The following is a 27,784-nucleotide window of genomic DNA, read 5'->3' as shown; positions in this document are numbered from 1 at the left end:
ATCAGTGAGTTATAATAGATTACTAACAACGAGTTTGTGTTTTTGCATATATTTGATCTTCAGTATGGACTTGAACTAGGATTCTTTAGCTCTAGAGAAATATTGTACACATTTTGGAGACATAGGATTCCTTATGAGTTAATTTGCAGTTAGTGTTTTAAATGTCTAGAGGGGCCACTGTCCAACATTGTCAGCAAAGGTCATATACTGAATAGCGATAACATTTTGATTGTGTGTTCCAATGGCATGCCTCCCAAAAGTCTGAGATTTAAAGGAAGAGAAAGAAGCCACAGAAAAAACAAGAGGAATGAAAGAAAAAAATTATGAGGCAAAAATGTCTACAGTAACCCAGAAAGTTCACAATGATAAACATTGCTCATATTGAAAAAGATGCTAGGACGCAAAAAGGCAGAAATGGATAGATTGAGAGATTCAATAGGCAGAAAAGAGAAGGAGAGAACACTAGGCAGAGTGAGTGACGTACTTATTTCCATGGCAATGGCAGGTTGTTCTGGGAGGTCAGCACAGGTTTCACCCCCATTCTGTGGAGGAACACAGCCCCGCTGCCGGACTACCATACCAGTGCAGTCCCCAGAACAATTCGACCAGGTCGTCCATGGCAACCACCGTCCATCCACTATCACATGGTCACGGACAAGGTTATACAAGCATCCACACATAGAGCCAAGAGAGGGCAAAGACACAGTTTTTTCCGTGCAGAACAGCATAGTTGTTATCACAATTGCTACAGTATATCTCATTGGTACTGTACAGATTTTAGTTTGCTCATTACAGTGAGATGTTGAGTCAGTTGAATTTGTCCCAGCAGTAGTAGACACATGGTAATATAACATAGTATAATATGAGCAGGTACAGTAGAGCCTGGTGGTGCCATCTGATCTATGGAACCTTGTGACCTGAAGAAGATTCCACAGCTGAAACGTTGTGTCTGTTTTCATTACCTTTCAGCATGGAATAAACCTTTACTTGTTCCATTGTACAGTATGGGCTGCTAAACTAACATTAGAATAGTAAGTCAATAGAAATGTAAGCAAACAGTAAATGTTTTCAATTATTTTTTTAAAGACTCCTAAACCCTACTATGAGAACACATGCACTCATTCTCTCACTCACCGGGGCAGGCAGTAGAGAAGCACTGCTGTCTCTGTGTGTCCTCTCCCCTGCAGTATCTCAGGGAGTCCTGCAGGTGGCAGTGTCTCTGCCTCTTCTGGGTTCCTGTTCCACAGGTGTGGCTGCAGGGGCTCCAAGGCTCCCAGGGCCTCCATGTACCACAGTCCTGCTCATCTGAGGAGCCTCTGGCTTGTCCCAGAGCAATACTGGGACACTCAGTAATGCCATTACACACCTTGAGAGGTCAACAATACATACGTACTTCATAATAGAGGGCTAGACAACAGGCAGTTCTCAAAGCACCAGTGCTGCACTTGTAGGACTTATATCAGTGTATTTAATTTATTGATTCCTGTTAATAAAATTATGAAATAGAATATGATGCAAAGATTTCATTACACGTCCTTGCTAAACCAGGCAAAATGCATTGTATTAACAATAACTGTGGGTTCCCCATAGAGAAAGTGAACAGGGTTGAAAAAGACACAGAATGTGCAGTGTACAATATGGACATAACAGGATTATTCCTTTTCAACAGTAGTCCAGCAGCTAATGTGCTGTAAATGTATCTGACAGTTCTTTTATGAGATTCAGCCTATGTAATCTGATGGCAGTGTATGTCTTAGAAAGCTATGGGGCATAGCCTGATGCCCTCAGTCATGTGACCAGGTAGAAAAACTATTGCTCAGATGATGATCTAAACACCAGGAAGCTATGGGTTTCCAGGTAGTTACTGACAAAGGTCATATCCACTGCAGTTCATGGAATCAGTAGAAGGAGTTCAGAGAATGAATGGATGGACACTGTAGACTTGAGTTTTCTGTCTCTAAGATCTGGTCTTGAAGAGGCACTATTGTCAACCTAGAAAGTATCTTAGCTGCCTTGCTATGGAAAGGGACTGAGAAAGTTTGTGTGTTTTTGTGGGACTCACTTATTAAAGATCATTGCTATGGCAAGCATTACAAGAGGTACTACAAGGTGTGTCACAGCACATCAATGCATATTTAACTAATAGCATTTAGCCCAGCAATATTATGTGCTTAAAATCCTTCCTCAACCTAATTTTGCTGGTGAAATGTCGTTTTTGCTTGATGAGTTCTCCAACAAATCTGCATTGGTATTTTAAAAAATATTTTAGTTGAAGACGCTGTGGGAGTATAAATGAAGTCTACCACCACCCTTTGGAAGATCAAATTCTATGGGTGAATATAATTTTCTTGGAAGTTACTGATGTCGGTCATAATTGGAAACTCCTAGTGATATTGACTTACTGTAGGTACTCAGTTGTTTACGTGTTGTAGTGTGACACGTGCCAAACACGTGTATTTTCTGCAAATATCAAGATAGCTGAGATTTTGCTGAGATAATGGTTGCGTAGGCATAATGAGAAGAGTGTCCTAAAGAGGTCTTAAATATTTAGGTGTTTTTGAGTTTATTAATTTTGGTCCAAGGATGCCAAAAATGGTATGGCCTGATATACTGTACCTTTAAAGACGGAGCCAATATGGATTTTTCATCTCAGTACTTTAACACCTTAATGATTGAATATGGAATTAGATTCCCAGCCTTTTTATGTATAAAATGGTCTATTGTGATAAAACTACAGTATTTCAAGTTTTTTTTCCTTAATAAAGCAAACTGATTTGATTGTTTTATACTGTATATTGGATATTTGAGACAAATAAACCTATTCATTTATTATTTGATCACTTTTAACAAATGGCCTCCGTTCATGTGGAAGGGTGACAATATTTTTGTATGTGAAACTTCTACTTGAAAAATACACTTGTGAAAAGTTGTTTTAGATGAAATGTTGATTTCTTTAGCATTTTCCAATGCCTGCAGAGTATGCTCATCTTACAATTTTCAGTGTGCATTCTCCTTTTCTCATTTTTTATATGATTTGATGATTAGTTACCTGTTTGAAGGTGAGGCAGGAGCCATCTGGACAGGTGTATTCTGGGCAGAGGATGGTTGAAGTGTTTCTGGACCACGGGGGAATCGTCGTCATAGTACCCATCTCTGGTGGAGCATGAATAAAGTGCTTGTAAATGTTAGCACTGATTTGGAATATGAGTTATAAACAGTACATCACCTACAGCAATATTTCATTGAAAGCTAGCGGGTATGATTCTCATTCACTTTGGAACACACGACACTCTATAAGATGCAGGTCATTGCCAATATCTTGCAAAAACAATAAACAAAGGATTGAAAAAGGAAGGTTTTTGGACTATGACTGCTTGAGTGACCTATGGCATAAACTCTATACTGTATATATATACTGTATAAAGTATTTTATAAAAAAAAGGTTTATAAAACTATCGGAAAACATTCAACTGAACTGACTCAGTTGGTAAAACTACATTCTAGTCAAACTAAGGATTTTAGAGGAGATGTAATCTTAACTACAGGATCGATACTGATCCCAGTACTGGGGTCATGGAGATGGAGTGACCACTGGAGCACACCCTTCACACACAGTAACAAGAGTGTGTTGAAAGTAGAGGGGGAAAGCAATGGGTTATTAAGACACTGGAGAGACCAAAACAACACATAGAATGAATTAGTTCCTATATCCCCAGCTAATAAGAATTGACACCATCCAATAGAAGGCTGTGTACAGGTACAATCTAGACTATTCCATTATAGGGCATAATCGCACATGAGTACAGGAATAATGACAACAATCAACCTAATCAGCATGTCTTTGGAGAGTAGGAGGCAATTGGATCACCCATAGGAAACCTGAGTGAAAGTGAGAACAAGAAAAATCCAAGCAGAAGGCTACCCCGACTAACCACCACACCGCAGTGCTGCCTGGCATCTATCTCCCATCCAAAGATTAGTTGGAAGGGACCTCTTTAGACTTTCAAGAATAATGTCCATTTTTACACTACCTGATCACATGCTTCAGTACTCACCACATGTTAGCTCGTCCTCACCCCCTGGGCAGTCAGGCACGCCGTTGCACACACGGGACGAGTTCACACATACCCGGTTATCACATAGGAAGCTCCCTGGACAGGGTGGGATCTGGGTGGATCCTGGGATGAGGGAAAGACAGCAGGGGCAGACAGTGACACACAGCCCGCAGCGCTCAGAGTGCAGAGGCAGCTCTAGATAATATGCTTCTCTGTAGCACACAGCGCAGCTTTTGTAAGCTAAATGAAAGTTTCTTTGTAAAGCGTCAAGACAATAAATAAGACCTTATCTGAAGCCATCTCTAATGTCATCCCCTGCAGAACCTCTAAATCATCATTAGCAGCCTTAAAGCAACAGACATGAATCTAAAACCTCCAGCTCCTTCCTTGTCTTTTCACTTAAACAGCAGAAAGGAGATTACTGTACCAAGTGTTTATAACCTGTCCTCATGTTTTTTATTTCTGTTTACATTGGGATCTACTGTAGCTTCTCTACCCCCAGTGTTATATACTGTATTACAAGACTATTATTACAGAATTTTAATGTATGAATCTTTTAAGTGATAATCCAATTCATTAAGATAATATCAAATACTATTATTACCAAATACTCTATTTATCAAAAAAGTATTTTCCATTTTCCAACCAATGTATTGTTTCTTTAGCAGAGGGGGTGCAGTGTCAAATATTAAGGTGTCAGAGTCCTGTCATCATTTTCACACTGGTGTGTAACATGACAATTTAGATCCTGTGTACCTAATTTGAGTTCTGCACATCCATTTAAGTATTGTTCCGTTATTATTCTTATTGGATTTATTAGGTGCCTTTATTCAAGTCTTAGTTTTATTGTTAATTTTTATTGCAGTTCCCAAATAGTTTCCGTTAAGTCTTTTTCTTAACTATGTTTCAACAGAAAGTATGTTACAGTTTTACAGTAAGTTATTGGGCTCTGCTGTGTTTCTTGTCTGTCACTTTTAACACATTAAAATTACTCTGTCTGTTTAATGCTATTTTTTTTCAAACAAATACAGTAAATATGAACACTGAATACTGCTCTCTTTTATTACTGATATGGAATAAGGGCTGTGTCGGTTCTGTTTGTTCTCTGTCAGTATGTGTTTTGAATTGAGAGACCTTGCATGCCTTATTACTCTTTCATGTTCTGTAAGAATACATTCAGATGCAGATATCACAACAAATGCATAACATTTATAACACCACAGCATCATACTAACAACACTGACTTGAGTTACAAATTGTGTATTAATGTAGAATAAATAGAACAGAAAAATTATTTTAATGACGTTGAGGTGAATGTTAACTGAAATACAATGCACGGTTTTAGGACATATTATTCTTAAATAAATGTAAATCACCAAATGCAATATTTCAATTTCCTGTCAATCATACAAAAAACATTTCAGTATTTTAATGTTCTAACTACGGCTCCTGATTTTGAAGTGTTTGACAACTGCCCTTCAGGTAGAGAAAGAGAGTACTGTTTAGTCCTCTGTAACACCCCTGGGAAGTAGACATAGTTAATTTTGTGAAATGTAGGATTTCAGATGGGAATTATTTGTACATTTGTATTTATACATGCTGTTTCTATGCCAAGTCTTATGGATTTGCAAGTGTTGGTGCATTTTGTAAGCATTATGCCCATTCTAATTATGATGGGGAGCCTGTGTGAACGACGTGATAATGCATAATGGTCTGTTGTTACGTCCCTCTCTGTGCTCATCTGTCAGGGCCAGCATCTCACCACAATTATCCAAGCTCTCGTCAGAGCTGTCACGGCAGTGCGGAGTGCCATCGCAGAGCTGTTCGTGGTCCACACACTCTCCGCTGTTCTGACACCGGAACTGGCTCCGACCACAGACCTGGTGGCAGCCCATCTCATCGCTGCCATCCGCACAGTCTGACTCCCCATCACAGCGCCAGCCCAAAGGAGTGCACTCACCGTTGGCACAGCCAAATTCATACCTCCCACACCCACCTGGGAGAGAGACAGAGAAAGTTCACTGGTCCATCCATCCATTGATCTGTCCATTTACCCATCTATCCATTCATACATTTAAGTTGTTTTTCCCCCTTAATTTGCTCTCTGCCCCATGCTATGTTTGCTGACTGCATTGTGTCTGTGAACTGCTGCTCTTACCAGGGACAGAGACAGGGGACATGGAGGTCACAGCTGGCCATGGATGTGGTGTAACAGTCTCTACAGTAACATCCTGACAATGAGAATCTTTCTCATCTGTCCCATCCTGGCAGTCTGCCACCCCATCACAAAGTTTTTCTCTTCCAATGCAAGTTCCATCTCCACACAGAAACTGCCCAGGGCCACAGGTCACTGCCATCAAAGAGTACACACATTAACATCAATTGAGATAGTACTTTGGTCAATTTAATGCATAAAGTTATATATTCTGACTGTAAGTTTTCGCTTCAGCATGTAATTGTATAATGCATGCTCAACTGGATTTAAAACTGGAGACTGACCTAATTTAACCTTGTTTTGTTTTTTTGCTAAAGTCCTTGCTTACATTTGCTGCATGTTGTGGGTAATTTTCATGCTGAATAGTGATGTCTTTCTCCTAATTTTAACCTTTCCATCATTGAAGTAAAAGTTTATTTGGTCTTATTGGTCTATAAAACATTCTTCCAAAACTCTCCTGGACTTTGTACTTCCTAGCAAATTTTTAAACTTATTGAACTTAGTTGTTTGACTAAAAACCAATAGAACAAACTTTTGGGAGCCACTCCATAATATGGTTTTCAGTTTATATGATTTTTGGTTCCATATATACATGTATAATATCAGAGAAGTATTTGCTTCCAGTAAAATTTCCACTAAACTACTGTACATTACCACAATACCACTTCATTGGCAATATGTAAGAAAACAGTGTATAATTACTTGTACCCATTAAAAAACCCAGTGATTAAACTGCATGTCTTCCCCATGGGAAGAGGCAAAGAACAAAGGTGTTACACTTTTTTAGTATATGCACACCTCTAGTCACGTTGTATGATTATATTTACTGTATATAGCAGGGGTTATGTCTTTAATCATCTTTGTTGTCAATGTCAGCTTATGGTAAATAATCAGACATTTTCCCCATCAATTCAAATTATGATACAATATCAATTGATGGGGGAATTTCTGTGGACTTCTGTTCACCTTAAACCATATCATGAATTGAGAAGCCTCCTTAGAAACTAAAAGATTCTGCTTAACCTGGTATGACAGTACAGTACCTGCAGATGGGCATATGGCCTCATCAGTGCCAGAGGGGCAGTCTTCATGTCCATCACACACTCTGTCTGGGCTGACACATTGTCCCCCTGGGCACTGCAGCTCTTCCAGTGTACAAACACACCCACGCTCATCACTTTGGTCCCCACAGTCATCGTGTCCATCACAGCGGTGAGTATATGGCACACACCGACCCCCTGAACACTGGAACTCCCCGTTACCACAAAGCAGGCCACACTCTGAAGAAGCACAGAAAGAGAAGATCATGGCAAATGAAAGAACTAGCAAAAAATAGGATAATAAGATACATTATGATGCACAAAGGGTGTGAAACTTAGGTTTCTGGAAACCAATAGCAGCTCTTTGTCAGCTTTATGGATAAATGCAATCACACTTCATCTCAATTCCTTCAAACTGGCAACGATATTGATTCAAAATGGAAGATCACCAATATTTCTTCTGCCTGTTTTAATGACACTTGACAACCGTGAACTTCAAGGAATCATTTGCTTGAAAATAACTTTGTTCTGGGTGCTTCAGATATTAAATAATCCTGGCTTAGTGAATTGGTGCAATTTTGTAATGAAGAGGGGCCATTGAGCCAACATAATATTTATCAGTGACTAATTAAATACACATGTAATTTTTTCGTATTAACTGTTTAAATTAATGCCAATCAATCAAACTGTAGTCAGATGTTCATCGCACTTCATTGTCTTGAAGGGTTTCCATATCCATGGGGTACCCATCTATGCATGTAGACATTGCAAAACCATCAGATATGGAAAAAGGGGGTACATTCATGGATAATGGATGTAGTGTATCCTATGCAATGCCAAACTCTTCTGAAAGCTTTAAAATCCCACTATATACTTTAGACTTTTACCTTCTGAAGACTTTCTGAAAGGTCTGCAACATTGTACTCTCACCACCATTCTATCTCTCTCACACCTGAATAGGGTTCTGCAGCTGAAACATTGTGTTTCTCCTTTCTACTTTTCAGCATGGACAATAAGCTTTACTTGTTCCTTTACAGCCAACACACTGACGCATCTGGCCAGTCAAATTATTTTGTACTTGGCAGATGACTTTCTGCTGACAATAAACATTATACAATAGGTGGTATGGAGGTCCATCTTAAAAACAAATTTTCACTTTCAGTAACTGCCATTTCTTGTCCATCTACAAGTTCTGTCTACCTTTTAAATTGTGGATATAAATTGAAATTGTAATTGTTACATAAAATTCTTAACTGAACAAGTCCTGAATAAAAAAACATTTTAAAAATTGTACAATTCTATTACTTTTAAACCAAGATGGCTGTCTGCCAACCTTGATATTTGTGCCCTTGTACTCTGAACATTCAATACTCCCTGTGCTTGAACTGTAATGCCCTGGCGAGCCAGAATTTGCAGCTCTCGGCCTCCTTAGCAACCAGCTCCAGTCACACGTAGTGTCAAACACCCCCTAGTGCTGTGAGAGCTCATTTGGAGGAGCTGACATCTGCTTATTAAGTCATCACTTCCAGGTTACTTAACTCTGCTTCGCCTACTGTCAGATACTCTGTCATTGAGCTTCGTGCTGAGTTTGGGACGTGCTCTTAGCTCTAACCACTGATCAGAACTAATAAGGTACTACCTGAATCAGCCTGACTACCTGATCCCGAAATGGAACTGCACTGCCAGATGAATTCCTGTTTGCCCCAGTCTCACCATGTCTTCACAACAACCAACCAGACCAGCAGGACTGTGCAGCTTCCAGATGACATGCTTGGCCACGCAACCCCCTGATCTTCTCTGCTCAGTGGTACCATGCCTTCCCCGCCCTATTATGCTAGCAGCGATATCACCCTGCAACTTACAACTGGCAACCCACTGAATCTAAGTAAGTGTGAGTCTGGTCAGTACTTGGATGGGAAACCTCTGGGGAAAAAACTAAGGTTGCTGCTGGAAGAGGTATTAGAGGGGCCAGTGAGGGGTGCACATGCTGTGCTCTGTGTAGGTCCTAATGCACAGCTGGCTGCCTGCTCACCTATTCTGACATTTCAAACCACTTTTTTTTTTAAATGGTCAAGGCAGGTCAGTTCCAGGTTTCTCAGGCATCTTCTTTGCACAACATAATTCAAAGTTTGAAAAACTGCATTCCCACCTCACAAATGACAGTACTGAAAGCGATCAAAACACTTAAAGTCCAAAATGTCAAATTTTCCTTTATAGTAGCATTTCATAACAGTGACATTTGTCCATCACAGTTTTAACTTGAAATTAATTGCATTATTTACCATACTACTATAATATTTTAATATAATGATAGTGTATTATTTCAGTATAACGGTACTTGATTGAAAGCTGATCAAAAACTGTTTATGTTCTATTGTATTTTTGTATCACTTTACTGTTGCCTGTCTTAATGTCAGGGCAATCAAAAAACAAGGGAGAGACTAGGAAATAAGGAGTCAATTGGTGAAAAGAGTGCTAAGGAAGACTTGAATAAAAGGGAACAAAAACCTAGGAATGCTGTAGATTTATATATATATAGGAACAAGTAATAGGTTTATTCCATGCTGAAAAAAAGAATAAAGAAAAGACAACATTTCGGCCATGGAGCCTTCTTCAGGTGTGAGGTAGTTAGCTGTCACACCTGAAGAAGGCTCCACGGCCGAAACGTTGTGTTTTCTTTCTTCTTTTTTTCAGCATGGAATAAACCTATTACTTGTTCCTTTGCATCCTATGCATGCTGACACAGCTACCCACCTGAACTTATATATATATATTCTAGTATATAAATTGAGCAACTATGAAAGACAAATGCACTAAAACACAGATGCACCACTGCTTACAGACAGTGACTAGCGCTAAGTAAGTGCTGCATACAGTCACACAGACCTGCTTCATCAGAGTCATCAGCGAAGCCACAGTCCAGATGGCCATCACACACACGCTCTGGGTGGAGACAGCGTCCATTGGCACATGAGAACTGTCCAAGTGGACACACAGGGAGAATGGGTGGACAAAACTCCTCATCTGACTGGTCAGGGCAGTCAGGATTCCCATCACAGCGCAACGATCCTTCAAGGCAATGTCCGTTGGTGCAGAGGAACTCCCCTGGGGCACAAGTGGTGGCACAGAACTCATCGGAGCCATCGCCGCAGTCATCCTCATTGTCGCACAACCAGGGCGCAGGGATACACCGTCCCGTCCCACATTCGAATTCCGACTCCAGGCAGGTGGGGCGTGGGATGCAGGGCTGCCCTTCACAGTGCCAGATTCCTGCCGAACATGAGCTGGGCCCCACAGAGAACAAAGAGAGACATTTTTTCACACCTTATCTACACATAGGTATACAGTGCATGCTTGACCTTTGTTAGCTTTATATACAGAGACTTAGACTATTACAACTTCTGTAAGAGGTGCAGTTTCTCTGAAACATTTTTTAAAACCTGAAAAGAATAGTGCTTAATTTGTTCTTTGAAACAAGATTGATTGTCTTTGTAGGGTTTATAGGGAGCTATTTTGTCAATATTAGCCTATAGCATGAGGGGATTTACAGTATGGCGCGTTCCCTTTGCCATTTAGATAACCTCCACAAGTAATTGTAAGCTTCTTTTATGATTCAGGGTTTCAGGATGTTATTCTATGTTACTAAGCATAAGTATAACCTCTGTAAATACAAATTGAGTGTTTAGTGTGTGTGTAAATATGCAGTATACTATAAATACCCACAAAATCTCACAGATCTGCAGTATTTCAATAATTTTGAAAAATTATGTTCAATTACTTTGGACCTTGTACAAGAGTACAGGATTGTGTGCTTGATTTCTCTGCACTCTATGCAGAAAATTTAGAGACAAAGATCTTTCTTCATTTTATGCCAACTGAACATTGTAGTGCGTGAAAGCCATGATAATCACATTTAGCTGTATATGTATTCAATGTAATATTGTGCTAGGCCATGTTGATGGAATTACCTTTTATTGAGAGATTGGCAATATTAGTATGAAACATGCTTTGATTCCCAGAAAACAAAATAAACACAGATAATCTATAGTGACTGAGTACTTTTCAGCTGTTATCTCAGTAGGATTAGACCTGGCATTTCAGACTGATTTGCTGCATTTTGAGTATTATGAGTATTATGAGACTGCTCTCCAGCTGTTTCCCCAGTAGATGAACACCATCAATAGGAAGCAACAAACTCATGGATTTGAGTTGAAGTGTCAGTTAAGCTAGCTTCAGGCTCTCTGTGCAATTTTAATTTTGCAACATCACTGCCTGGAGACAAAGCTAGGAAAAAGAAATATACTGTAGTGATTTTGTATAGTGCAAAAATTACTCTTTACTCTTTACTCTTTACAAGCCATTACACACATCCACCTTTGAGGGTCAAAACGTTGGGTGTTCATTTCGTAATTTTAATTATGTGCATGCAAAAATGTATGGAGTATGTTTCCTGTATGGAGTGCAGGGAAATCAAGCACACAATCCTGTTTCATGAAAAAGGTCTGAAGTAATTGAGGAAGAGCAGTGATGCAGATTCTTTATTTACGACCATGTAACAGACACAGTCTGAATGCAGAACTCTAGTTATATAGCTGCACTGTAACACATTGATATCTATCTGAAAAAGACAAACTAAGACGTCACACCAAGAAGATTTACTATGTATGAAATAAAATGCAAGTGATGTACTGTTTGCAGGCGAAGCTTTGACACACCAGTTCTGGCAATCCTTGATAATAGTAGCACCTGGGGGATACAAAGACTCCTGCCACTCACATGGGCACTCCGAGGAGGAAATACAGCTGCCATCTGTAGCAGAGACAAAGAACAAGCACATTGCACTCTATGGCAGAAGTCCTTAGCTACACCCCTTTAGGGATGGGGGTTATTAGATTTTCTTCCACTTCAGCTGCTAATTCATGTAAGTTAACAATTGAAGCTTCTGAGTCAGAACAATGTTTTTCTGAAGTAGATATTTTAAAAAAGACCTACTGTATAAAACCTGCTTTTCATCAACCCGCGATAACTGTACCTGAGAAATACTGGTTAAGATATTTCTGAGCAGGAATATGCAACTCTATGCCACTTCTGAATTTTAATTCAATGAGAGCTCAAATGATTTAAAACAACGATTTCCCCAGATGGTAAATGTTTGTGTTCCCTACTCTGTACTCAAAGTCCATTTAATCTGGTTGTTAATACTTTACCAGTGACTTTGTCTTGGGCAGTGATTGCAGACATCACCTCTAAATAACATAAACTGTTACTCTACACATTATGCAATTCTTTGACCTCATTAATTCTGCAAAGTCTCCCCCTGAATCCCCTTTCCCCAGAAATGTCATTATAATGTTGCAACTGCATAAACATTACTAAAAACAGAAGTCAGGTATCCGAACAGATATCGAAGCCAGATATGTTCTTAGACCAGTTCTATCTAGCCAAAAAAAGCAAATGCTTCCAAACCACATTGATGCTTCACAGATGAGGTGGATGATGAGGAGATAAGGATTATTTGAAGCTCATCTCTTTCTTCACACTTTCTAATCTGTTCATTAATATTTGTTCCTGAACTGCTGTAGCTCATCTTTGTAAATCTTTGCAAATTTTAATTTTGCTGTTGTGTTTTTAGAGCTGTTGAGAAGTTTACATCTTGTAATTTAATTAATTGTGATATTTTCACTCCCATTTCTTGGTGATTGTCTACAATCTCTTTGATGGTTATTTTAGAGTTTTTCTTCACAGCTCTAATGATTTTTCTGTCATCGGCTGCTTGTATGACCTGGCCTTTGCCAATTATTTATTACTCCAGTAATAAATCATTTAATTATAATTTATTTTTCAAGGCATTCCATATTGTTGATTTTGTGATGCCCAATCTCTCTACAATGGTTCTAACTGGAAATGTCTTTGCTCTTATCATCACAATTTCTTTGTTTTCTGTCATAGAAAACTTTCTTGTCTTCATCTTGATTTATGCCTTTTAACTCAAAAAGTAGACCCCAAAAACTCCAAAGACTGGAACAAAGACTATACATTCAACGCTCTTTAATGTTTTTACAATTAATGTAACATGGAACACCCAAGCAATTAGATACACCTGTCAGCCACTTATACTAATACGTGCTGTATAGACCTGAAATGGGGGAATTGAACAAAACAAATGACATTATTCTAACATGGCAAAACATAAAGTATATGCAAAATAATACTGAGAATGTGTTTGATACATTTTAATCTTGTTACTCGTGATCTGAAATACACATTTCATTAGTACACTCCAAAAAAGACAAATTTCACTTCACTGTCCCAATACGAACAGTAGCTTTGCACTTTATATGGAAATCTAAAGTTTGTGAGGCTTTAGTTTTTCATGTTCCTTTTGCTGTGATTTGAAAACAGAGCTCCTATGCACAAGCTTACTGTCTTTTTAGTGCTAGCGCATAGTGTATTTCAGATATGATTCATGAAGAAGTCTCAGAAATTATCAATTATTTATCATAAATCATACGTTATTTATATTAGCAACTCAAATAGAGTTCATAGACTGAAGCCAAATACTGGTGTATTTGTGTACAGTAAATCAGTGATATTTATCGGTAGTCCTATAGGATCATTAGTCCATCAGTTTTTAAGGTTAACTTCAAATGCTAAATAAATAAAATACATAATAACTGTGGTAATATGGATCAAATAAGTGAAGAATTGATTCCAATAAATTAATTCCACGTCATTAAGAGTTCAGGCTGGACTGCAAACCAAAACAACATGGCCCCCCAACCCCCTGTAGTCTCACCATGCCAGACAGTGCCGTGTGGGCAGAAACAGCCTTCCAGACAAGAGAGGGCACTGCAGTGTGGGTCAGGGCCTTGTCCCAGACTGCCACAGGTTGGTGTGCAAGCTGGTCCACAGGCCTCGTACACCAGGCCATTATCACACTGCATAGCTGTATAAAGAGGCAATGACATACAGTCAGTAATTAACTGCATCATCATCCACATAAAGATAAGGTCTTATGGAGTTTGGGCTGGTGTCTTTTGAAATTCAGAGTGCCGTTTCCTCTTGTGAAGGAGGAGTGCAGAGTGTCAGTATGCAGACTGGAATGTTAGTATGAAGAACAGTGTGTAAGAAAAGTTATTGTACACAAGACACCCACGGCAGAGCTCCTGTGATCTCCAGCGGATGTAGATGCCTCTCCGGTTACACTCCTCTGCATAGGCTGCTATGGCAGTACACAGGCACTCACAGTCCCCACCAGAATCACAACTATGAGATAAGAAGTTGCACATGACATCAAATTTTGCTACAAATATTTAAAACATTACATTTGAAGAGTAATTCTGTTTTTTATATGATTTTTGCCTTTTAACACTAGGTTCCCTTACTGTTACTATGCTTTCATTTGGTTTTAACATAGTTGTACATTGCAATACTGTACTGTATCATCTCAATTATTTTGCCCTCTAAACATTTGTAAGAGTGAAACATGCAGCCACCATAAGAATTGAGCAAAGTATTATCAGCTAAAATCTCTAAAAACTGAGCAATATTATAAAAAATATGCATGTCACTTTTAAAATCTAAACAATTAAATTGAAACATTCTCATCTTCACCTTCATGAAATACAGTACCATTACTTATATTTCAGTTTCTCTGATGATGTATTTGCATCATTGCAAGTTAACTTTTGGTTTAGAAATATTCAAATATGCCTGCAGACTGCAAAGTTTTGCAGAAACAGGAAGGGATGTGAAAATACTTGAGGAAACAGTCAGATACAAATATCATTATTGCTACCAAACCTCTTCCCCCTCCTAGAAACGTACCCCAGTAGTTACTCACCCGCAAGCATCAAAGACACACCAGTCATAGAACTGCTGACATGGCACTTCAGCATGGCAAGGTGAGAACAGCTCTTGGGTGATGATGGCACAGCGCTTCCTTGACCAAGTTGCCCGATGTGGGTGTTCCTGATAAAGGAGGGTGCACAATGTTTATGCACAGTGTATGGATTTACATGGAAGTATGGAAGTTAGTGAAGTTGAAGCAAACACTCAAACTACCAAGTATGGTAAGAGTTACGGTTATCTTTAATGTTTTTGGTTTAGAGTAAAGAACTGGAGGATTTTGACTAGGGTGAGATTTGGGGTTAGTGATGGTATAAGAGTAGAGTAAGATTAGGCCTAGGTCAATTCTATTTATGAGTGCCTTTCATGAAACCCAATATTAAATGATGATTAGCTTATCTGAAAGCCAGGGTAAGGGTAATGTTTATGATTAGGGTGATGAGTGCCTGTTCTGTATACTCACAATGCAGGGCTCATGGATACTGTGACTTGTGACTTCAGGGCAGGATGGGCTGACTCTCCAAGAGTTCCCAAACAGCTCTGGGGTGGACTCGATGATGCCCTGCCGTGTGGCAAAGTCGTTTTCTGCATCGCCATCAAAATTACCACACAGCCCTGCAACTTGTCCACGAAATTCTGGAGCCAACCGGACATAAACTCGCATGCCTGCAAAGGAAAAGAGGGAGGGTTAGAGAAAAATGCAAGCAGTGGACTAACAAAAAAGGAACATCTGAAGAGAGACAACATAGAAGAGAGTAAAACAGCGCTCAGAGATGGAGCAGAGGTGCTCAGAACAGGGAAGAGAAAGGAAGAGATGTAAATGTGCAGTTAATGTCTTGCATATGTGATGCAATTTTTCTTTTTTGTCCTTTGCAATGTTCTATAAAAAGGTTCTATTAATGTTGATATAATTATAGTTATCTTATTTTTTATAATACATGTTATTGCATTGTTATGCATTTGAGAGAAATCATATGTCTGAACTAAAGATAGAAAGATAGGTAGACAGTGAGCATGAGATGCTCTACACTCTGTCTTCATTAGTTTCTAAAACATACAGCTTCTCCTGTGGACCTTCTTAGAAAGACTGCTCAGAAGGAATGCAGGAAGTCTTCTAGGCATGGTTGTCTGTTCAGATAGGGCTCACCGTGAAACTATGCTTCAGCTTTAACTAGTGGTTCTGTTGTGATGTGTGTGGGTGTCTCTGCAGCTGCCATACCTCCATCCCACAGCACAGTGAGGCCCAGTGAGGAGGACAGGGATATAAACAGCCCAGCGTGCTCCAGCCTCAGCCCATTCCCACTGTAGCTCTTAGGCAATGAGACTGGTAAGCCATTGACTGTCACCGACTGGCCTGCAGACGCAAAGTAACAGTGAGACAGGGAAACTCATAAATATAGATAAGATGCACAACTGAGGTATGTCTGTAGAGAAAACACAAAACACTCCTCTATGTTTGTATCCATACATCTCGGAAAGGCATTGAAAAAATCCTAATAATCAAGTTTTGTGTCATAAAGGAGTTGCAACATAAAGAGAGATGACAACTTGCATTAAAGTGTTGGCAAAGGGAGCATTCTCAGTGCCTCGGGTGGGAGATATTTTTGTCTAGATGCAGGTTAAAGTCTGTGATCACAAGTTTGAGTTTAGGTCATGTCACTAGCAAACTGTGAGCGAGATTTCCTGTTGAACTATTGGATAAACGCTGCTGGGGATAGGGTGGGATTGGTCAGTTATTTGATGTTGTTATTGACAGATGTGCCTCTCGTCAATAGACACTGAACCTCCAGTAGGGGGCTGTGGTGTCTGTGATGTGTTAAAAGTTAAGTAGTTAGAAGGTGGGCAGGTCAAAGGAGTTGTGGGGTTCGTAGATGTGAAAATCACACAATCTACTATTCCAAAACAGTTGGGTGTAACAAAAGCATTGCTGATTCTACATTTGGTATGTGAACATACCACACAAAAGCGACATCTGGACATAGTGTATCAGTGCAATATCACAAACCATTGGGGAGCATTTTCCCATGTTTTTGGCATGGCGTATGTCATGCTGGACACAGTGGTACAGGATAATGTTGACAAGTGCTGCTCTGTTGCAGAGTGATACCTCATGAATCAAACTCTTAATTTCTTTCTCCTGCTGTCTGCAACCCATACACTGTCCAATCACTGCACAAATTGAGTCACAGTTTGCGACTCTTCTAGTTCATTTTGAGGCAGCAGCAGTGGAGGTCCAGTCATTCTGAATTGTTTGATCCCTCATATGTCTTGTAAAAAGATGTAAAAACGAAGAAAATATTTGGGATGCTACAGAGGTAATGTAGTATGTATTTTCTATTGCATTTATGTTATGCTGGGCAGATTTTATACACATGGTGTTACTGTATATCATAGTAGGTACTTGCTCTAAAATCATTAAAAACTATGTAGGTTATCCCTCTCAATGTCCTCACATATCTTACCTTGTCATACTGTTTGAACAACCCCCGTGTTTACTGCAGAGTAAATGGCAACACAAACATTTTGTGATACTGCACAGTGGTAAAAACTGAACACATCTAAAATAAAACCTTTAGAGTTTCTTTTCCTACTGTAGTTCATCCTCTCCTTTCCTGGTTGGAGCTTTCCAGTGCTAGGGAAACAGTCATGGTAAAGAGTTGGAAAAGGGGGGCCCTCATATTTCCATTCTTTACCCCCTCCTCTCTCTCCTCTAATGTCTTTCTAGTCCCCCCATTGCAAACACTCTCCTTTTCCTCTGTCTGGCTTCTACACATCCCCTTCTCCCTCTTCCACTCTCCCCCTTGCCCTTCTCACCTCTCAGCAGGTGTATGACAGTGTTCCCCAACGTCAGGGTGACAGCTTTGGTGCAGGTGACCCCTGTGGTGCCGCAGGGTACATTTTCAGCTGTGAGGATGAAGAGCCCCTGATTATCCTGCACCAGGACGTACTCACAGTCGCCCAAGAAGGAAAAGGCGCGCCCATCAAATGACACGTAGTGAGGGTCGCCAGTGGCAATGCACACCCCGGCGCACAAGGACCGCCCACAGTGCCAGTGGCGCTGAGAACACACACTGAGAGGGAAGGAAGAAACAAGACAGGGAGAGAGGATGAAAGCAGACAAGCAAAGAGGCAATGAAAAAGGGTTTCATCCATTGCATGCATTATAGAACTTTTTGGTACTGTAGGTGGAGTTCATTCATTTTCAGTACTATGGGTGAAATTTACCACAATGTATGTTAATTCCTTAAAACACTACTTCTCTGATTTTAACTGTTTTTTTCTTAGCAGGCAGGCTGTTCTTCCACTGTTCTGTATACACCAGTGAACATTCCTCCACATTGAAATGGAGGCATAATTTTAATGTTCTTTGCTATCTTTTTTCTATGCCATTAGAGACCACTTATAAGACCAAAACCAAACGAATATGTACTGAATATAGAACATTTTCTGTGCAAATGACGGACACATAAAATATTGATAGCCAATTGTTTATAAAAGGTGCAACATCGTGTGTTTTATAAGATGACAGGAAGACTGTAATCATTTGTTGCTCCACTGTTTTAGTTCCCAAGCAAATTAAGAATTCCATTGTACCAGTACATTTACCGGTTGCATATGGCAATAAAGTTCAAGTTCAAATTCAATTCTTTGTTTCATCTGAGAATTATTTCTATAAAATATAATGTTCCATCTTTCTTGCACCTTTCAATTTAACTATCACAAAACAGGGAACAAAGTTTTTTTTTAATTCCTTGCTTTGTGTACGACTGCAAGGCTTTATGTGTGAAAGGTGAGGTCATGAAGCTCACCAGGTGTTGCAGTCCTTGGTAATGGTGTCATTGGTGTAGAATAGTCTGCCATTGTGATGACAGGGACACTCAGCTGGGGAGACACACTGATCGCCCTGCAAATGAACAGACACAACTTTCGGTGAGATACAACAAGCTCATAATAGAGATTCTCAAGCTCTGCAGCCAAATCTCTAGTCAAATTGAAGGCCAACTTAGTTTATGAAAGCACAATTTTCAATGTTGCCATCATGTCATTAGCCATTGTTTACATAATCTAATCATAATCTCTCTTCTGCTTAATGAGCAGAATTATTTTCATTCTATAAAATCCAGTTTAGGATTGAATACTACTGTTATTGTAAATTTCAACAGGGATGGGTTGAGGGTATGAGTGAGAGTAGGAGTACAGGAAGAGAAGGATGACAAAAGTATAATACAGTACACAGTAAGGCAAGAGACAAAAGTACAAAGAGGGTAAAAATTAGGATATTCTAGTTAAACTTGATAGTAATTCTGAGGTTATACTTGGCAAAACACATCATGTAAGGAGAATCTTCTCCTTACGTAAACGTTTCTTTGTAATAACTGTCTTTCTCTGTGGAAATGTTTCGCTCTTGCTGGGCACTGACCAGTAACGCAGTTCCCTCTGGACAGACACAGCCATGCAGGGGCTCTGTGCAGGGCCCGGGCACGTCCAGACTGGCACAGGTACGCAAACAAGAGTGAGGAGAGAACACCAGGTTCCCGGGACATTCCACCACATCTGGACAGCTGAGCGTGGTGCAGTTCCAAACTCCACTCTGGCACACACTGCAGGGAGAGAGAGAGGGAAACACGAAAGAGTGGAAGAGGCAATACTGTATAGTACCTTTGCACTTCCAAGGCAAACCAGAATAACCAATGAAAAATCTAGTCTTCCTGTCACAACCATCTGCTTGGTGCCAATTTATTGATCCCAGGAGCTCATCCAGCTGGGTCCAGCACAGTCTCTCTTTTTGAAGTCCTGTTTGCTTTGATTTGACGGATTTAGTGAACCTAAGCGGACCTGGCTAATTCCATACAAAAATGTTGATCTTTTTTCTAAGGTGTCTCAAACTTTCTGAAATTTTCTATGATGAGACTGGAAAAAGAATTATTATTTTTCAGTATTTTTTATGTTCATATTTCAAAGGAATTCCTCTGTTAGAGTTGTGTTTCTGTTTATTTTTCTGGTACATGCCTGGGAAACTCTACTGAAATGTTAAGGGTGCACTCTGGTCATGTTTGATTAACAGGCGAGAACATAATTTAAAGCCTAAGCTCACATGACCTGATGGCATCAAGGCATGAATAAAGTAGGGTTCATGTATTATTAATAGGTACTGTAAGAGCTGGAAACATATCCTAGTCAACTGAAATCCAGTATAGGACATCTGGCATTACAGAAAATGAAATGGAAAGGAATGCAGGGTTGTTTTTTTGGCGGGGGGGTGCAGAAAAGAAAGAGCAGAAGATGTAATGATGAGAAACTGAATCTTACAAACTTCTTTGAATGTAGACACATTTTTATAGAATATAAGGGGAAAACTACAGTGAGTCTCCTTATATAGAGAGCTGAACAAAGATTTAATTTCTATTGTTGGTGGTCTGGTAGTGTTTCCTGTGCTTTTGGACAATTATTTTCTAATAATGGATGTATAGCATTTTTTAGCATTAGTAGTACTTTATATGACATTTTCAGGTTAGGCTGGACAGGTATATTAATTCACAACAATTTTGATGGTGTTGAAGCACTTTCAGAGAAGAGTGAAAATCTGCACAGTCATCTTTTGAAGGAGAATTTCAAACCACCGAAGGTCACTCGGTCATTGATTAACTTAAGGAGGATGCAGAGGTCACTCACAAGCACCACAAAGCCGTCACAATGAATCACAATGACAGAGGTTTGCTCAATTGATCTAAAAAAATAATCTGGACCTGATCACGTAAAATACAGGGTTCTAAAACCTACATTAGGGGCTTTGGGCTTTCACCATTTGGGGGATCCGTTAGAAATGGATTAGTTACTGGCTACCAAATGGGCTAGATGGAATTATGAGCTTACTTTTTTTGTGACTGTTCTTATGTTCATATTTTAGTCATATCTAATATTTTTTGTTTTTACTTTTGAAAAATGTACCATTATTTCCCCTGAAATCAGAGAAACATTTTATTATTTGGTTGCAGTGACTCAATTTGGCTTAACCCATCTGTCTAGGAACATACTGTACAGAGTGCATCACATCTTACTCAGTAGGGACTCCTTGGCCCCTGTACTAAAGATTAGTCTTCCAGGGATCTTCATCTTCCAATATCCAATATCTGATGATATTGGCTGGAATAGTGAGGTCAGATGAGTATGAAAGGCTACCCTTGAGCCATATGAATTAATAAATAAATATTTTAAGAAAGTGCTGCATTTTACATGGTAAGCATCATGAGGGAGTACATTGTTGAGTCAGGTTACAATATAACAGTGGAAGCTATTTGTTATATGGTTATTTCATCCTTTCTGTGTGTATTAATCTATTCATAGTTGGCAGACCTGCTATTTCTCCCTGTCATATTCGAAAATAATGAACTCAAGTATTTGAAGTAAAGAAGAAATGTTAACTGTTAACATATTAGTTTAAAGACATACAGTACTGTGTTTCAAAACTCATGTCATGGTTTAATTAAGGTGCTTCTTATCAGGGTTTGTGAACACAGCATTTCAAATAGCCTTGCAGCAGTCTATAATTAATTCAAAGATTTAGAATGAGTGAGTTCTGGGGGAATGTGTGAATTAAGGCTTCTGGTGTGTTTCTTTTATAGGAAATATTTTCTAATTTCTTTCTAATATCTTGCTACATTGACATTGCTCTCTTCCACACTTCATTTGGAATCTCTAGGCAAGATTCCCATCATCTGCTGGTTTTGAGTTTCAATAACAGAGACCATTACTTCACCTGGGGGTTGCATGTCAAATATTCCAGCTAGAGTACATGCCACTGAACTGCCTCAGGGACTTGCCACGTGGTAAAGAAATGCAATGAAATCAACCTATCCCGGGGACACAGGAGACAGGCCATAGGGTGATTTCATCAGAGCTCTCATACCACCTCCCTCAGCCGCCTGCGGACAGATCCACCAAGATGTAAGGCTTCTGACCGATCCTTTACCATGTCACAGTGTAAGCTGCATTGAACTCTGGAAACATTTGAGGAATAACCTGAAGATACAGTGCTGTATGCAGCCTTAACCTCAGAGTGCTAGAGAAGTCAGGTTCAAATGAAGCGAGGTTAAAAATGTTTCTGCTTGCAAGCCACCTGCAAAGCTTAAAGGACAGCAAAGGACAGAATATAAAGCATTTTAAGTATTTTCTTTATATGATTTTCTTTCTGTTTTATTTTTGTATACAGTATAAGTATTGTTTGAAACTTGAAGCTGAACAATTGTGCAATCCTTATTTTAATTAATTGGTTTTATATAGTACAGTAGCATCTCATCCCAAATTAACCTGGCGCTTTATAGAAGGCGGAACCACTTCATCACCTCATGGTGATGCACAACAGCCACTCTGCTTATAGCAGCCCCACCACAGAGCAGCCCAGAAAAATGGGAAACTGCTTTACCAACTGAAATAAAAGAAAGATTAAGAAGATTGCACAAGCCCAGAACAATACAGTCTGAACTCCAGGATTAATACCCTTTCTTTTCTGAAGAGGGTTCTTAACAACCAAGTAACCACACCTTGGTTTAACATTTCATCCAAAGGACAGCTCCTGCATCTCAGTGTCCCCGAGAATCCACACTGTGGTTTAAAGATTCTGGTGCAGAGGGAACAGCAGTACCTATTAATCAACCAACACCAATAAGAGCAGCAACTTGGGGTTTCTAGGATGTCTCATTCCAGTACTTAGCAGGCACACATTTGCTTGGTTCTGAGATTTGACAAAATCAGGCTACAGTATATTAAAGACGTTGTCTGCATGAGAAGACTTTTGTTGAAACAAATTCTTATTTTTTTTGTTTTTGTTTTCCCTATTTTCTCTACTACTTTTTGTAGTAGGAAAGAATGTAGTAAGGAAAGAATGATAATGGGCAGAAATGATTAAATGTAACAAGAAATATGAAACATGATGTAGACTGTATACCTGAAACTCTTAAGGAATAGTCTTATATCCTGATATCTTCTACTACTCTATACTGAAATCAGATAAGGGATTTTCTACACAATATTGTTTTTCACTAACATTTACATAAATGCTAAATGGTTTCCACTTCTTTTCTGTCTCCAATTGTTGAAAAGTATACATTTTAATTGAAAAAGTACCTTTCAGAAACTACAATTTTTTCCTCCTATCAGATCTACACCTTTAAATTATTTCAATTAATTACTTTTCAGGAGTAAAAATAAAAATTCTGAAACTCATTTGGCTTGCACCAATATTCAGTGATTTATATACACTACCTGTCCAACTCTGAACATGATTTATAAAGGAAATCATTAGAACGTATTTCAGCTTTACACCTACTGTACATTATATCAAGATGAAACTTTAGATTGAGTGAGGAACAGAAATGTGTGACACCAATTTGACTTCTCTGCTCACCTCTCATCTTTCATGTCTGAGAATTCTCTTCATGTCCAGAAATTCCAGACTTTTCTTTAAGGAGACATTCAAATCCATTCTTCTGTGCTTAGTTACTCAATAACTTTTTGGCCCTAACATCTCATCAAGGTCTTTTTAAAGAATTCTGATTACATTATTTTTGTTATCTTTGGCAGTTTTTTTTTGTTTTCCCTATTTTCTCTACTACTTTTAACTTCTGTTTGAAATCTGGACTTGCTTATCAACCTGAATTGTTTTAATTTTGTCAACTCATTTCAAGGTCAGGAGCACCTGTTTTAAGTCTTCAAGATGGTTTAATGTGACGTCTAAGACGTTCAAAGACATTAAGAAATTCATCCACACTTCCACAACATCCACAACATGTACCACAATGGAGTACAGTATATCCCCAGTATCCCCAACTCTGCCTTCTGTTGTGCAGTACTGGGCATTTTGTGTATGTGATTCTTTGGCCAGTTTGTGTTTTCCATTTCACTTACCAGGTGTTGCAGCTTTTTTGGATGGTACTGCCTGGCTGGTATACCAAGTCTCCTTGTACACAAGGACACATGGTTGTTGGCACACACTGCCCTGCTTCGTCCTCTGCCAGGCCAGGGGAGCAGTTACACCCAGGCACGCAGCTCTCCTCTGCTGGGCACCCCTGGGTGAGACGCAAGTCAGCACATGAGCCCTGACATGGCCGACCACACTCCTGATATACCTGGCCTCCACTGCACTGCATCGCTGTGGGGGAACAGAGGAGAAATGCTGAGCTGTGGACATCCATGTGGTTGGACACTACTCACAGTCAGAGAGCCAAGCTCTGTCATGTAGTACCTGGTCCTTACTTCCTTCCTGTATACAAATTCATTGGTATCCCCATCAGATTTACAGAAGAACAGATTTACCACCTGTGCAGGCATATATTTCACTATTCTTTTTATAAATACATAAATCTTTAAAATCCCCCCAAAACACATGGCATTCTAACAATGAATAAAGTTCAGGAGCCATGTCTGTGTGTGTTAGACAGTCATATTATTGACTTCTTAAGTTAAATAAAGGCATGTATAAGAAGAACATTTTAATACATTTTATATGGGAGAATACTGTATGTACTACTTTAGACACACTATAAAAACACTGCTTTGAACATACAGTAACATCAACTTTGTAGACTGTGTGTGAAGCTTGAGAGAAAATCCAAATGAAACTCCAAGTGAAATGAGAGTTGTCAACTTCACTAAATCTGGCCAGTTGATTAGAATAAAACAGGAACCAACTAAAATCTGACAAGAGCTTGAGGCTTAATTTTCTTTTGGATTCATTATCCATTATCACAGTATAGTGATATCACAGTATATCACAGTATATAAGCCTAGTACAGATGGCTGTACCCCATGGAAATTTATTTGGGGATTTTTCTTGTAATATAGTCATCTCTGTAGGTGACTCACTCAGTGCTCAGACACTCACGGCAGTAGGTCTGGTTCCTCCAGTTCACCGGTGCCCCCTCCTGGGCACAGTGGCGAGCGTAGGCAGTAAGGACAGTGCATTGGCACTGCCTAGGAGGGGTGCAGCCACACACTTCATACAGACAGAGCCGGTGATAGGGCTCGCGATCCACTAGGTCGTGACATGGCTGCAGACAATTACAGCGACAAATAAAACACAGACATTTCCACAGTTTTAATACCCTACTCTCATACTCACTCTGACACCTTTTCAAACAAAAGCATATACTATTAAGCCACAGAGCTTTAACCTTTTGCCCAAAGAAAGGAAAAGCTTCTTTCCCCAGTCCACTTAGCACATATGCCAAATGAGCCCTCCTTTCATCAGAAACATGAAGCCTATGTTTAAAAAAACAAACAATATTCTGAATCCGTTTTTAATTAAATTGAAAATTGTTAAATCAAGAGCAAACTTCTAATGTAGCTATTGTTAATACCATTCTTTAACATACTTTATTATCATGCAGCCTTCTCTCCATTTTACATGATGATACTAGATTGTTCAGCTTTAATATTCTAGTTTAATAATCTTCCGTATACAGTACCAGCTAATTCTATCACAGCACCAGAGAGTTACAGTACTTCCACAGCCTGACCTCATAATAAGAGGTTTTAACACAAGCTTGCATCCCTCTAGACTAACAGGCTCATGCAGACAACTAGGATTTCCATTCACCTGGAACACAGAGCTGTGAACGACAGCACACACTTCCTCTGCGTGCTGGCGCCTCTGCGTGTAGGTACTGCAGGGATCGAGTGGATGACCACGGCTTGGGGGGCAGTGCAGGCCAGTGCTGAACTTGGCAGCGAAGGCAGCGGCACTGGTCTCCACATCCCCCTCAGGAGTGGTGAAGTCATCCTGCTGGCTCCACGTGAAGGTCCCGCATAGCCCTCGAACCTGAGACAGCACCGCGGACACTGTCAGACTGCCCCAATTGCAGCCCAGGAAAACAGAAGCGACACCAGCTGCGCACTAATTGCATGACTGTCTGGCTACCTGGGCTGTATGATTTGAATCTATTGATTGGCAAGGTTTCAAGCTTTATTTGAATATTTTTACACAGAGATTTGGGATGTTAAAAACTGTGCATACAGAAAAGCAAATAATGCTTTCAATGATGGAAAAGATGGACAATTATAATGTTACAGACAACCCCTTGCCTGTCAGTTTGCTTTACAGTATTTATATAGATTTTCTGTTTATTTTTTAAATTTCCAGGAATACTATTCATGACAATGACTTTAACCATCAGTGGGTTTTATCTGAACATTTAAATTTATATTAGAGAATAATGAATCATTATGTGTTTTGTTCTAGAATTTTTGTGTTGAAAATGCATGTGAATTTCCCATAGATGATGCAGACATTGCATTTTTAGTGATGGAAGCTAAAAACATCCAATTTTATATTTCAAGCGGTACAGAGAGTTCTGGGATGAAATAAACTCTCAGCACACATCAGATCTATCCAAAGGCGATTCCCGATCAAATAACTTCACCTACCACGTTTAGCAATCTGTGCAAAAATGGGTCACTAATTTTTATAGAACAAGTAAAGGTTTGTTCCATGCTGAGAAGAAAGGAAACATGACGTTTCGGCTGTAGAGCCTTCTTCGGGGATGAGAAAGAGAGGAAAGTCAGCAATTGATTTAGCATGGGAGAATAAAATCCAGGAGTGGAGAGGGGCGGAAGCAACCCTGACATGTTCTCTCCAGTGGTCTCCCAGTCCCCGTCCTGTTTCTCCAGTGTAGGTAGCTAGGAGACCGGGGGACCGCTTCAGAGAACAGGTCAGGGCTGGGATGATCAAGGATTTCTCCAATCCCATAGTTTCTCATTTCAACTCTAACGGCCATGATCTCACTAATCTCTCGGTCTGCATTCTCAAAGGTGGGTTTATCAACTCCTACAGCAGAAAGACATCCAAAACCCAAATTATCCTGGAACTAGGATCACACCTTCTCGCTTCTCTCAACACCAGACTTGTTTCCTTCTAATCCTCTCTATTCATTTGGAGATTTCGACTTCACACCTCTCTTTACCTCTTTCGACTTCATCACCTGAGTGCCCACTCTGCTTCCCTCCTGCTCCCACCTCCTCTCCACTCCCGGCTTTTGTTCTCCTATGCTACAGTACAGTACAGTACTGTATATCAGCTGCTGACCTCCCTCTCTTTCTCACACCTGAAGAAGGCACCACAGCTGAAGAAGTGTCTATTTTCGTCTCCTTTCAGCATGGAATAAACCTTTACTTGTTCCTTTGCAGCCTATGCATGCTGATGCGGCTACCTACTTGAACATATTCATTTCTGTGTTATTACAATAACAACATTGAACATTTTATTTATATTGAACATTTATTTAAGTTTGTGGGGAACATATGTTTAACATAGAATTATTCTTATTCTTATTGGTTGTTGTTATTGCTACAGTATAAAGTTGCTATGCTTATAAGTGAAAAGAAACTGCATTGACTGCATTTGTATCATTATCATTTCTATTTCATTAAGAGTCAACTATTGTGCCAGTGTAAATTCCTACGATTTGAACAACAAAAAATATGAAGGAATTAGCTCTTACTGTAAATATCACATTGAGAAAACCTATTTTCCACATACAGTATGAGCACCAGTGCTTTTAGCATTGATGAAGAGACACTTTAGTTTCAGATGCAGTCTGTCTGAGTAAACATCCATTTTGGTGATTTGAGTT

At 39.5% G+C, this 27,784-nt stretch overlaps 1 protein-coding gene across 1 annotated transcript in view; it reads right to left on the bottom strand.

Annotated features, from left to right (window-relative positions):
• The window catches only part of sspo (SCO-spondin), a 129,121-nt gene that overhangs the window by 82,260 nt on the left and 19,077 nt on the right, over window positions 1-27,784 (bottom strand). The window contains exons 15-33 of the mRNA XM_088918147.1: window positions 25,753-25,974; window positions 25,039-25,204; window positions 24,063-24,306; window positions 19,579-19,759; window positions 18,968-19,062; window positions 17,973-18,229; window positions 16,378-16,512; window positions 15,622-15,824; window positions 15,154-15,281; window positions 14,467-14,576; window positions 14,107-14,256; window positions 12,026-12,119; window positions 10,197-10,594; window positions 7,304-7,550; window positions 5,818-6,038; window positions 4,056-4,178; window positions 3,050-3,153; window positions 1,135-1,366; window positions 485-637 (exon numbers count right to left, since the gene is read on the bottom strand). Coding sequence (XP_088774273.1) covers window positions 485-637; window positions 1,135-1,366; window positions 3,050-3,153; window positions 4,056-4,178; window positions 5,818-6,038; window positions 7,304-7,550; window positions 10,197-10,594; window positions 12,026-12,119; window positions 14,107-14,256; window positions 14,467-14,576; window positions 15,154-15,281; window positions 15,622-15,824; window positions 16,378-16,512; window positions 17,973-18,229; window positions 18,968-19,062; window positions 19,579-19,759; window positions 24,063-24,306; window positions 25,039-25,204; window positions 25,753-25,974 — 3,463 coding nt within the window. The remainder of the gene's footprint in view (window positions 1-484; window positions 638-1,134; window positions 1,367-3,049; window positions 3,154-4,055; window positions 4,179-5,817; window positions 6,039-7,303; window positions 7,551-10,196; window positions 10,595-12,025; window positions 12,120-14,106; window positions 14,257-14,466; window positions 14,577-15,153; window positions 15,282-15,621; window positions 15,825-16,377; window positions 16,513-17,972; window positions 18,230-18,967; window positions 19,063-19,578; window positions 19,760-24,062; window positions 24,307-25,038; window positions 25,205-25,752; window positions 25,975-27,784) is intronic.

This window comes from Atractosteus spatula, chromosome 6 (assembly GCF_055471065.1).
Source record: "Atractosteus spatula isolate fAtrSpa1 chromosome 6, fAtrSpa1.hap1, whole genome shotgun sequence".
In the NCBI taxonomy this organism is placed as follows: Eukaryota; Metazoa; Chordata; class Actinopteri; order Semionotiformes; family Lepisosteidae; genus Atractosteus; species Atractosteus spatula.
This window is presented reverse-complemented; position numbering and strand designations above follow the sequence as displayed.